We start from the raw sequence: 13243 nt of genomic DNA, 5'->3' as shown, positions 1-13243 counted from the left end.
TGGCGCGGGGAGGGGGGGGGGGGGTAATGAAACACTCATTATCAGTGCAAGATTGGAATGTTCTTAGATTTATCAGTTATTGCAAAATAAATAAATGTGTTCAATATTAATTTTAAAGCATCTTTCCAACCAGCTTACTCCCTTACTCTAACTTACCTGTATCATTGTTCGAAAAGGTTTATGGAGTAGTTATGAATTTAAGAATCAATGAAATAAGATATGCAATTCAAATTGACCAAATCATAATGAGCAAAGAAATGAAATGATCCAAATAAAAAGTTACAGAAAGGAAATGATAAAACGAAATAATTCCGTTTCTTCAGCATTAATTGAAGAAAAAAATCTATAGAATGGCGAAAGACAATTGAATTTATCAGACTGAAAAACAGAGAAGAGCAATTTAAAAACAAGACAAGAAAATTAATACATGAAATAATAAGATATTGAAATACTGCTTTTAGCGACCTCCAACTCCACTAAGGACCCAATCTGTAGTTTACTCTGCACGGATAGAAAAGATTGCGGCAATATCATCCAAAATTTCGGTCTTTACCTGGATCCAAAATCAGCACTACGGATGTGTAAGACAGGACCTAAGAGTTCCCATGGAATTCTCATCCAGAGTAATTACGACACGTCCCCATACTGCCAATATCTACAGTCTCACTTTAACATCTGTGAAAACAAGACAGCGGTAATGGAGATCGGATGCCAGTTTACTTGTGAAAAATGCAAAGTTTGCGGTGAGAATATCTCTTCTTTTTTTAAATTTAAAATCTGGTGCCTGCATCAAAACGCACTGGTTAGTTTTTATCATGTTATTCTATTTTATCATGTTATTCTATTTTATCATGTCATTCTATTTTATCATGTTATTCTAACCTGTATCCATTTACTTTTCTGTAGTTTCCTTTGTAAACTATAACCATTGAACATGTTTGTTGATTTCAGACGACGATGAATGCAAATGCAGTAAATATTCTGAAGGAAACTACGTAGATGGCCGTTATGTTTGTAAATGTAACAAAGGCTTCCGCGGAGATGGGTTTACTTGTATCAGTAAGTACCCCACAAACATTTAACTTCAGTAAATAGGATGTAAGTACTATTGAAATTGTTTTTCATCTGTAGCTCTCGTAAATGAATTTACCAAGTCTACATTGACAAGCTTTAAACCAACACTAAAAGCAAAATCACGTCGTATACTCTATGCATAGCAACTGTAAAACCAAGTGCCTTATTGGGATGCTATGTGTAAATCAGAAATTCATATGCACAATGCAACGCTGTCTATGGACACCGTTTTCGTTTATTACATAGTAGGTCCTAGGTCTGCCTACTATTTGTAAACGTTATGTATATGTATACATTTAGAAGTATCCATTCCTACGTCATTTTTATGAAATCCCTTCAGTTCTTAAGATTGTAAAACCATCAAAGCCCCGGCGTTTAGTTTACGCTTAAAACGGAATTAACTCTAAAGTTTTCATTTCGAAGCAATAATCGATTAAAGGAACGAAATTTTTTAGATGTGAATGAATGCAAGGAGAAGACGGACGACTGTCATAAGACACGAGCTATCTGTACGGACCTGACACCGTTCTGGAAGTGTCACTGCAAGACGGGATACAGCGGGGACGGTAAAACCTGTGAAGGTCAGTGTTTAGTATCATCGAAGTACACAGTGTGTTGGTTTAAACAGGTATCCGTATCGATTGGCGAAACTGTAAATAGTGAAGTTTTGAAAATATGTTATCGAGATTTTGACTTAACAAAAAGTGTATTCAGTAATTTTTCTTTTGTTGGGAATGGTTTACTATGGTAAATTGAATCAAGTTTTGTCTACATGTAGCAGTTAATTAAAGTGACATATGCTGTGTAACATTTTGCAGATGTTAATGAGTGCACGAAGAAGGCGTTTCCCCCCAACAAGGCCTGTGATAAATACGCCACCTGCATTAACACGATAGGGAGCTACTACTGTACTTGTAAAACAGGCTATTCTGGAGACGGATTCTTCTGTGAAGGTAAGAACACCTGTTGGACGCCTACAAGTACAACCATAACCTTACCATACTAAAACAGGAGTCATTATCCTGTGTAACAGGTCAAGTTATTTGTTGTTTAATTTGGGAAGAAAATTCAAAATTAGAGGATAATTATTCAACGGTGGATTGTCATGTTTTCTCTGAAATGTGACGGACAACAGATTATATAAATCCTTTAAGTCTGCCGTTTAAAAATAGTAAACCTTTTCTTTAGATAGTTCATATCATAGAAGCTATTTTTTTTAAAAACAAGGTCAGATTTAAGAACTGTTTGCAATAAGTACACTGTATTTTGACTGGGAATTAAACAGTTTTGTGTATTTCTTAAATAAGATTAAAAGGGATTGTCATTGTTCATGAATTACGCGCTTAAAAGTATTAAAAGATTCTTTCCCCTAAATCATATGTTACTCAGATGAAGTAAATCTATGTTATTTAGATGAAGATGAGTGCAAGTTAGAAAAAGACACCTGTGCTCGTGACTCCTCCAAGAAGAGAACAGCTTCATGCACAAATAACCATGGCTCCTACACATGTAAATGTCATGAAGGATACAAGGACGTTGGGAAAACAAAAGACGGGAGGAATTGTGTTGGTAAGACAGCGTGTGGGGAACAATAGAATAGATCTGATGAAAAAAAGGAAGATCCAAATGTGAAAGGAATTGTTCAGGTGTAGAAAAGAAATTGTGTAGGTGTAGACATGAATTGTTTAAGAGTAGAAATGAATTGTGTAGGTGTAGAAAGGATTTGTACAAGTGTAGAAAGGATTTGTTTAGAAGTAGAAATGGATTATCTATGTGTAGAAAGGATTTGATTAGCTCCAAAAGAAAAATCATTCCAGGTGTACAGAAAATTGTTAATGTCTGAAAGAAGTTGTTTGGGTCTAGAAGGAATTGAGCAACCCTGCAGTTAGGACCTCCATGGACATAAGCTTTTGAGCTTTCAGAATTTTCTAGCATTTACCACCAAAGTAAAATTAAAGTAAAATGATATTTCATTTGTATTAAATAATATTTGTACTAATTAAATTTTATCAAACTTTTTTATTATCATCTGTATTGAAGATATTTGAACTTATCGCAATTTTGCCACAGATCGTAATGAGTGTTTGGAGGGGAACCATAACTGCCACGTGAAAAATGCTAAATGCATAAACACCATTGGTTCCTTCAGATGTACGTGTAATGCGGGATACACAGGCGATGGAGTAAGATGTGTCTGTAAGTATTCATAATCATCTGTCACTACGATGAAGACTGACAGTCTACAAGGCTGAAATCTGTCATGAAGGAGTTAAGACTGACAGTCTACAAGACTGAAATCTCTCATGAAGGAGTTAAGACTGACAGTCTACAAGACTGAAATCTCTCATGAAAGAGTTTATGTACTTGGAATTTGTATCCAATTCTTTGCACAATATTGACAGAAAAGGTTATGTTACGTAATATAAAATATAAAGATTTATCAGTAGTGTCGTCACTTTAGGGTAAACTCCTGCTGATAAGCATATCGTTAATCTGAAAGCATGCCAGTAACGCATAGCTTCTTGTTTGAGCGTTGCGTATAGTGGTGCACAGTTTGTCGGCGCATTACCATGTTTTTAGTTAAGTGTTTACATTTATACCCTGTTTATGTTAATTGGCAATACTACATTATAAATCTGTATTTTTCACTGCTGTATGTACTCATACATATAGCATCATAAATGTTTTGAATGACATATACTGTACACTGTAATAGAAATCTAAAGTACTATATGGTATTTACAGAGGCATTATAATTTATTGTAACAATCAATAGATTTTGTTTAGATTATAGAATATTGATTTTCAAAGCTTTTAAATTCAATTTAAAAAAAGGAAATTATATTGTATACCTTTTCAGATTAAGTATATTAAATCTTTCTTTACGTTTGATTGATAAATGCTGTTATTTCAGCCATGCCATATATATACACATGTAAATTCTTTTACCTTTTTCAAGGGAACAATCCATGTCTCTCACTCGATAATAGATGTCACAAGTATGCCAGATGTATTCCTAATTTCAAAGAAGACAAGTACAGATGTGAATGTTTGAAGGGCTTCAAGAGTATTGGATCACCAGCCGGTGAAAATTGTGCAAGTAAGAGAATTATATACCAATCTACACATATACCCGTACCTAAAGTCCTATATATATACCTATATGAATGCACATATCTGTACCTAAAGTCCTATATATATCTATATAAACGCATATATCTTTACCTTAAGTTATATATACTCATATACCTATGTAAACGCACATATCCGTACTTAAAGTCCTTTATATACATGTACCTATATAAACGCACATATCTGTACCTAAATATCTGTCTAACTTTATATCTGTTCCTAAAATTCTCTTTAACTTTATAATTTGTACCGTGGTTAAAATAAGATAACCAGCATCTCCTCGTCGCTAAACTAAAAGTTTGTCATTGTACATTCATCAATGAAACAGTCTAAGAAGTGCATTGTTTCATAGTTACTGGAATGATTTTAAAAAAAAATCTGTTTTCCATTGTCTGGTTTGCACTCATTGTTGGAAACCCACGATCGCTCGCTCTACGATTACCTACCGTGGGTCACAAGGCCAGTATTTTTGCTGGAAGGTGTGTCTCGGCTTCTATATGCGATTGATTGCTTTACCATTTCTCATTGCAATATTCAACCAATGAAAAAGCCCCTTATTTCCAGTCCTCGGTAGCATAGAAAAACATGCCTTCAAAGCCAAGATTTTGACTACGTTTAAGTTGGACAAGTTACAAAACTTTCAGCGAGATGCTTTATCGGCATTATTGAAGCGGAGAGTGTATTTGTGTTTATAAAGACAGGGGAGGAAAAAGCCTGTGTTACCAAGCGTTTACTATCGTACTGCGCACGAGTCTATGTACAGGTCTACATGTTCAGCACGAGTTCGTAGTTCCATCATACGCGAGCAATGAGTTTTTTTTTAACAGACTTGGTATTTCATCACTTTCTATAGGTATGTTAAACTTACTTGCGTATTAAGTACTACCGTAATTTGTTCCAGGTATGTTGTCGGCACAATTTGAGCCAGTAATTGTAATCTTCGATCTAAAACACACCTCTCGCATGTAAACACAATTGATGTCTCAAAATGACATGTGAACGGGATTGTAAGACCATATCTTAATTCAAATTTGCATCTAATTTTTAAATTGTATCATGCATGACTGATTTTATTCACGTGCCATGAAGCAGTGATGATTATAAACATACTAGAGGCGGATCTAAGATTTCCGAAGGGGGGTGTGTGAAAGTGAAGTATTGGTTAAAATAATCAGCCATTTTGGGTGCCAAATCTGGAGTTTTCATCTTTATATCATTGATTGTGACACAACAAAACACAAACACTTTCATGGGCGCCACCATTACAGCTGACACTTTGAGTACCGGGAATATTTACGGCGATTCCCATTGGTCCTCGATAGGTCACGCAAGATTACGTATTTTAATGAGTTATGCGAAAATATCGGCCTTGTGACCCACGGTAGGTAATCGTAGAACAACCAACCGTCGGTTTCCGACGATGCTTTGCACCAAGGATAAACGTAATCTACTGTATGAAATGTTTACCTGATCAAGATATAAGGCTCATGGCGGGTGAGACCGATCGATAAGGAATGCTTTCTCCTCCTAGGCACCTGATTACACCTATGGTATGTCCAGGGGTACATGTTTGTCCAACTCTCTATTTTGTGTTCTTTGTAGGAGTTAATTAGATTGATCACTATTCGTTATCTTAACCTTTTCATTTATATATACATTTTGACAGGGCTTATATTTCGAAAATGTTGCACGATCTTGGTTTAAATAGTTATGCAAGACACGCATGTAACATTAGTCACAGAGTCGTTTATTGATCAATTGCTAATAGTTTTACAAAATTATGAGAAACGTTTTCTGGGTGTCCTATTCCCCTAACTAAAGACCAATGCAAATGCATAATATCACATGTATTCGGTTGGGTAGATAGAGCACACTTGATGACAATTCAGTAACCCATATTAACAATTATGGATCAAAATATTCTTTAGTCTGGATTAATCCCATTTTTATTCTCTGATTACGTTTTATATATAAAAGAATTACTGTGCACCTTTATCATGACTTTCAGTATCGTGTGTTGTCTTCACTTTTTCATTGATTGAAATTCATAGCTTGTAGGTAATTCTGATAACTGTTATCTGAAAACTATTGATAGATATTGCTGTTACCTGATAACTATTGATGGGTTAAGGATAGATATTAATGTTACCTGATAACTGTTGTTAGATTTTGATGTTATTTGATAACTATTGGTAGATACCAATGTTACCTGATCACTGTTGATATATATTGATGCTACTGATAACTATCGATATATATTGATGTTACTGATAACTATTGATAGATATTGATGTTACCTGATAACTATTGATATATATTGATGTTACTGATAACTATTGATAGATATTGATGTTACTGATAACTATTGATAGATATTGATGTTACTGATAACTATTGATAGATATTAATGAGTGTACTCTGGGAACGCATGGTTGTGACCGAAGCAAAACTCGAGCCACGTGTACAGATACGGTAGGAAGTTACAATTGTTCCTGCAATATCGGCTGGGAAGGAAATGGAACGCCAAACTGTGCTGGTAACAATGTCATATCCAATGTTATATAGGTTTATATACAACTACATACAAACTGTGCTGGTAACAATGTCATATCCAATGTTATATAGGTTTATATACAAATACATAGAAAATGAGCTGGTAACAATGTCATATCCAATGTTGTGTAGGTTTATATACAACTACATACAAACTGAGCCTACTTTGTGTCATTGTCGTTTAATGGAAGCATTGTGGCAAAACTGTCAATTATTTACCTCAATACTATTTATCTTATGTTGGTAGCATTCGGTAAATGTTAAACTAATTACCTTATGTTGGTAGGATTCGGTAAATGTTAAACTATTTACCTTATGTTGGTAGGATTCTGTCAATGTTAAACATTTACCTTATGATGTTAGGATTTTTAGTGTTGCTTTAAAAATACTTTTTCTCCAGATATAAATGAATGCTATCGTGGCACCCACAATTGTGCTAAAAAATTAGCCATTTGTGTAAACACCCCAGGATCCTTCCGATGTACTTGTCCCAAAGGTTATGCATTGGCAGCGGACAAGAAAAGCTGTGTTGGTCAGTAGTTCTTATAAAATCAAATACGTTCTTAAATCGTTTTGGTTACATTGTTTCATCATTAGAACTACAAATTCAAAGATTCCAATCACACGCATTTTGACCAATTTGTGTAAGATTTTAACCGTCTTTGGAATAACACCCTTGCAGATGTCAACGAGTGTCTCTTGGGTACACACAACTGCCATGCGAATGCCAAGTGCACAAATACTGTGGGTTCATACATCTGTGAATGCAAAATCGGATTCGAAGGTTCTGGACAAATGTGTAGAGGTATTTTCAAATGTTCTTGTTTTATCTATCATAAAATATATGTTGAATATGTACGTTCAGAAGATCCATACTATATACACTATAAACGCCTATCTTCTTGCACAGACATAGACGAATGTAGGCGGGGAACACACAACTGTGACGCGGAGGCTACATGTTCCAACACCATAGGCTCTTTTACGTGCAAATGTAATTTAGGATTTGCAGGAAATGGAGTAGATTGCAAAGGTATGCACAAATAAATTCTACTGGTGCTGTAAATGTGGAAATCTATGTAAATTTTGCGATGATTAGAGGATCGAAAAAATTATTTCCATCGGAAATGTTTAGATAAATGATAAGCATACATGTAGTCCTTTATTTATCAATACCATAGACACATGCCAATAAGAAATGCACAGTAAATGTTCAAACATTTATCTAGGATTCTAGATTAAAAGTAAACAAGGTTAATTCAATTCTAATTTATTTTTGTATTAGTTACTTCCACAAAAGAGTTATTCCCACACCATCACTTTATCATAGGAAAGTATCCATATTTTCAGTATGCACTGGTACATTACTCAGTTATGTTGCAATTGTGTTGCAATTCAAAGTATAATGATAACCACTGTGATATGAAACGTAATGTAACAAATGTTGGTTTTCATATCTACAAAGGAGTACCTTTTTCTTGAAGTAAATATAACAATATACCGAATTATTGAAATGAGAAATACACACCATCAATTAAATACTAATTCTGTTCATACTATTGATGATATCAATTATAAATTTTGCTTAAATGTTATTTTGATATTTGTGACTAGACATCGATGAGTGCAAACTACGTACAGACAACTGCAACGACACTTACACAACATGTAAAAACACCATCGGATCTTTTCGCTGTCTGTGTAATGCTGGGTTCGAACCACTCAACAATGATTGTAGAGGTATATAACAAACCTCTAAGATATTAATGTTAGATACCTATTATAGATTTACAATTTTCAGTGTGTTTCTTTTCGCAAGTACCTAATCATTTGAATGGATATTTCTATTTTTCATGATTATTGTTAAATGCGTCATACTTAAACACGTTTTTCCTAAATGAAATTCATAAACAAGTTTCCATTAAAATGAAACGAGATTAACGTAAAAAAAAAAATCCTGGTTTTACTATTATAATCGTTATAAGTCAGTAATGCAATATTATGTAGACATCAACGAATGTTTAAGAAACACACATCCCTGTTCTAAATACGCCACCTGCACTAACATCTGGGGATCGTGCACCTGTCGATGTAACAAGGGATTCACAGGAGACGGGATGAATTGTACAGGTAAGACTTAAGTTGTATACATCATGAAAAAAGAAAGTTCTATATATCCTGAAAAAGAAAATTAATTTTATAAATCTCGTTAATATACAAAGCTTCAAATCTGAAAGAGGAAAAAGACCACTTCTCAAAATGAATTCTTCTATGAAATATAGAAAAAAGAAAACAAACAGGGATTAATCTCGTAATTCCTATATCGAAACAAATTTAGGAATAGGGCAAACACGGACCCCTGGATAGAGCAGGAGTCTATCAAATGAACTACACTAGATCTACATTCGTTCCACATCATTTATCTCCGTTCAATTCAGTTCGCGTTTGGTCATATTACAGATTTCAATGAATGCCTACAAGAAGCAGATAATAACTGTCCGAGACCTAAACCGGGAGTGTGTACTAACACCATTGGATCCTACAGGTGTTCTTGTAAGAAAGGATATGAGTACAAGGGAAATAAATGCATAGGTATGTGTAGAATTACTTTATATATCATACAACAATTTCTGTATCGTCACATTGTTGTGGCTCTATATCTTAATGTGTGTTTGTGTCGCTTGGATATTGCGGGCATCATATCCTGAATCCATGTTACATGAAAATATTGATATTTCCACTATATAGGTAATCATTGTACAGTTATGTCGCCATTGTATCACAATTTACTGAGATATTTGTCTTCATATGGTGTTAAATCTACTCCTTACAATGAAACAGCAAACGAAAATATTTTTTGACAGAATGCACACCAAATAATAAAGAAGCAAAATAAGGTAATTTGAGAAAAGGGTGCCGTACTATCTTAATGATTAATAGTAAAGAATTGGTATTGGTATTGTCATTTTCAGATATCGATGAATGCGCTCTGGGAATACACGCGTGCAGAGGACATTCTCATTGTGTCAACACTATAGGATCCTATAAGTGTGTATGTAATACAGGATTTGAACTGAGAGGCACAGAGTGTGTTGGTGAGTGTTACAATAGTATTTCTTACATACCACATTTCAAAATCTTTGAAACTTATACCCATTAAACTTTTCCACAATAAATCATAACTTACATTTGCATAGACAAATGTTTATATCATACACTGTCATACCCGTAAAGTTTTTGGAATTGCAAAAGATATAGCATACCGATTTCTAATGCTATCTAATTCCTTTTTATTTGAAACGTTTCGATTTCGCGTGGAAAAATTGCAGCGTAACATTTGACTACGGAGGAGTGAATTGTCGGTATATGTTTGTTTACCTGTGTTGATATTAAAGGGACTGCTTCACCTTTTTGGATTTATTTTTATTTTGATGTCAGATATTAAAAATATAACTCATTTAATGTTGATCACCAAAATGTGGACCTTCTGAATGCAAGGATAACAGCAGTATTTTATCCTACCTCTGTGTTATGTAAACAAAGACTCGATTATTTTTATGTTTGAAAACAAAGCATTGAATTGTTGGTTTTGTACTTTGAAGCATCCTAATGTTACACAGTCACAAATCTAACTTTTAGATGACACATTTTACTTAAAGAATACTTGATATGTGATAGATATAATAAACTTAGATCGATATTCATTGCTTTTGAAAACTTTGTAAACAATAACATACTGCAAGTTTTGTTTACAAAACAAATAATGGATTTTCTACAATGAGCGTCTATGGTAATGCATGACCTTAATTTTTGTGAGACCTTTTAAACATATTAGACTGTAGATTTTGATTATTAAAAGTGAAAAACAAACTTTTGGCGAAAATCATTAGTGAGTCCTTTTAAGTGATAGATACACATTTTCCATGATGAAGTTATTCTTCGATTCATTTGGTAATGAAAAAGTCTTTTTTTAAATCCATAAAGTATAGGTCTCATCAGTTAGATCAAACCATGGTATTTCAATTCTGAATACATCATTCCGATTTGTAAGGTGAAAGGTCAAATCGAAATATAAATTATCAAATTAGATAAGTATCAAGAAGGAAAAACAAATGATTGTATCAAATTTATACTTTTAAAGACATTGATGAATGCAAAAGACGAACAGATAAGTGTGACAAAAAAACAGGATACGCCACTTGTACAAATACAATCGGATCGTACACATGTAAATGCAACACAGGATTTGAAGGAAATGGATTTGTATGCAGAGGTAAGTCATGTTACATAGTCATTTATTTTCCTTGTAACTAACTCCTCCTCCTCCTCCCTCTTAATCATAAATGCGTTAGAAGTATTCCTACATTTGCATTTTCTGGAAATTGAGTACAAATTTGCTATACTTAATTTTCAGTTAACATGGAAACAATTTTCAGACATTTTATTTTGAGTCGAAACTGCAGATAATTTTGCATTTAATTCTGTACATGAGGGAAGTAATTTTCGCATCGTAAAATAACAAACACTGCAACAAACAAAACAAACCAGAACATGTAATGTGTTGTATTAATAATACCCTGAGGACGAGAATCCTCAAAATATGGCTGATGTCGCTACTTATTGACATCTTTAAATAAATACAACTGTATTTGTTTTCAAAGCGAATTGTTTTTTCATATTTCAGAAATAGGAACACATATTTCGCATCATAAATCTATTAGATCCGACACTTTGGATGTAGATTGTTGTTGGATTGTATATATATACATATATATATATATATATTTAAAAAAATAGAATAAACAGTACACAAAGTTAAAATTTCAACACAAGCACTTTCATTTTATAATCCTCAGGCGTTACATTTCTTTTAATATTTTATACCGGACACTGTGCTTTTTTAAAAACCTAATTTGATGGAGAGTACGACAGATGTGTAATCATCCTCCAACCACCACTTGACTTTGAAACAAGCCCTATAGGTGAAATATGCATATTAGACATAGGAGGTTGTAAAAAGGGGCCCATTATCCTTTGCTCTTTAACTTCTTTAAGGATTTTTTCCTGTAACTGATTTTTAAATTGACTAGCTGACCTCAAATTGTCCGAAAACGTGAAAGTTCGAGGACCTGTATAATTCAACTTAAAGCCATAAGTAAACCCATGTAATATTTCCTTTGCCATATGCCTGATTGGATATTGGTGCAGATACTGTGCTAAATTAGAGACCCTGATAGGAGTTGAACCGAGCTCCCAGAGGCCTGGGTGCGGCAAATCGAGGGTACTTTTGCGGGATCTTGTGTGCTGGTCGACCCCCTTGTTGGGGCCCCTGTCGTAAAGGTTGTTTAGGACTGAAAGAAGGAGCTTGTTTGTTAACATTGACAGCAAGGGGGCAATTTGTCATTGCATGCTCTGGGCTACATTTAATACAAAGGTGAGCATACGTGCAATGTTTCCTACCACAAAATCCCTGAAAGTTAAACATGTAACACTTATTTACCCCCTGTACTCCTGCAAGTGCTATGTTATGACCCCCAACCATATACATAACCCACAATTCTGTGTCTATGGCTGACCACGATTTGGTGGGATCCATTGCTAATTTGAGCCGAAACTGCTCATCATATATTTTCCACCCAGAGGACCTACCAGTTCCCATACGTACATCATCCATGTACTTGGGCATGTCCTGGTATTTACTTGTATGGACAGATGTGAACACACTCAAATAAATGAAAAAAGCGTCCGTCCATTTTTCAGTAGATTTAAATTTAAGAGTATTCTTTAGCTTACTATGCATCTGACCATCATTCCCAATCAGAAAAATTCTCTCGCTAACCGAGTCTTCAATATTTGATTTTTTAAACAACAGAGCCAGGTCTATATATTTTCCCTCTACAATTTTCTGTCTGGTCACTTCATTAACGTTATGCCCCAATGAAAATTGCACTGAATTTACTGGCATGGGGGTAAAACCCCAATCCTGTGACAGAAGTGTATTTGTACCTGTCTCAAAGGGCTGGACTGCATTACTGGACGGTATTTCGTCGCTGGTTATTCCACCCTGCGGAACCGACGGCTCCCTTTGTACCTGGGATTGGGCACCGCTCCCTCGTTGGTTTTCTGCTTACTCGTTTTTGTCGTACCGGCAGCATGTTTACATCAATTTGAAATAAAAGGAATCTATGTAATTTCTAATAGCACGTATGAGAAGTCAAGTATAAGTGACGCAGTTACAAACCACCAGTACCTTCCACTTGTGCTAACATTAAAATCTGTTCAAATCCTCAAATTGTAAAAGCCATCGTAGTGATTACATTGTAAAATTATCATCTAACATGATTAATCTTACTGATTTTGAAATTTGAACAACTTCTTCCTTATTTAGTAAAAGATATTTAAAAAATTTGTCTTCCCCAAAATTTGACCGACCTTCTTCGTTGGATGCTGAATGGAAAAGAAGGAAGTTGGGATGCGTAATTGC

At 34.4% G+C, this 13243-nt stretch overlaps 1 protein-coding gene and 1 long non-coding RNA gene across 6 annotated transcripts in view; one reads left to right on the top strand and one right to left on the bottom strand.

Annotated features, from left to right (window-relative positions):
* The window catches only part of LOC125683043 (fibrillin-1-like), a 28266-nt gene that overhangs the window by 1406 nt on the left and 13617 nt on the right, over window positions 1-13243 (top strand). For all 5 annotated transcript variants that reach the window (XM_056139421.1, XM_056139422.1, XM_056139424.1 and 2 more), the window contains exons 3-18: window positions 462-743; window positions 952-1059; window positions 1530-1655; window positions 1893-2027; window positions 2488-2643; window positions 3145-3270; window positions 4034-4174; window positions 6608-6742; window positions 7160-7291; window positions 7442-7564; window positions 7670-7792; window positions 8374-8499; window positions 8767-8889; window positions 9220-9351; window positions 9732-9854; window positions 10901-11032. In XM_056139421.1, coding sequence (XP_055995396.1) covers window positions 462-743; window positions 952-1059; window positions 1530-1655; window positions 1893-2027; window positions 2488-2643; window positions 3145-3270; window positions 4034-4174; window positions 6608-6742; window positions 7160-7291; window positions 7442-7564; window positions 7670-7792; window positions 8374-8499; window positions 8767-8889; window positions 9220-9351; window positions 9732-9854; window positions 10901-11032 — 2223 coding nt within the window. The remainder of the gene's footprint in view (window positions 1-461; window positions 744-951; window positions 1060-1529; window positions 1656-1892; window positions 2028-2487; window positions 2644-3144; window positions 3271-4033; window positions 4175-6607; window positions 6743-7159; window positions 7292-7441; window positions 7565-7669; window positions 7793-8373; window positions 8500-8766; window positions 8890-9219; window positions 9352-9731; window positions 9855-10900; window positions 11033-13243) is intronic.
* LOC130046741 (uncharacterized) lies at window positions 6724-13199 on the bottom strand. Its single transcript, XR_008795731.1, has 2 exons — window positions 12766-13199; window positions 6724-8937 (listed from the first exon to the last, which is right to left on the bottom strand). It is a non-coding gene; the product is annotated as an uncharacterized LOC130046741 (long non-coding RNA).

Source organism: Ostrea edulis, chromosome 6, assembly GCF_947568905.1.
Source record: "Ostrea edulis chromosome 6, xbOstEdul1.1, whole genome shotgun sequence".
Taxonomy (NCBI): domain Eukaryota; kingdom Metazoa; phylum Mollusca; class Bivalvia; order Ostreida; family Ostreidae; genus Ostrea; species Ostrea edulis.
The sequence above is the reverse complement of the archived record's forward strand: the minus strand, read 5'-3'. Positions and strand labels throughout refer to the sequence as shown.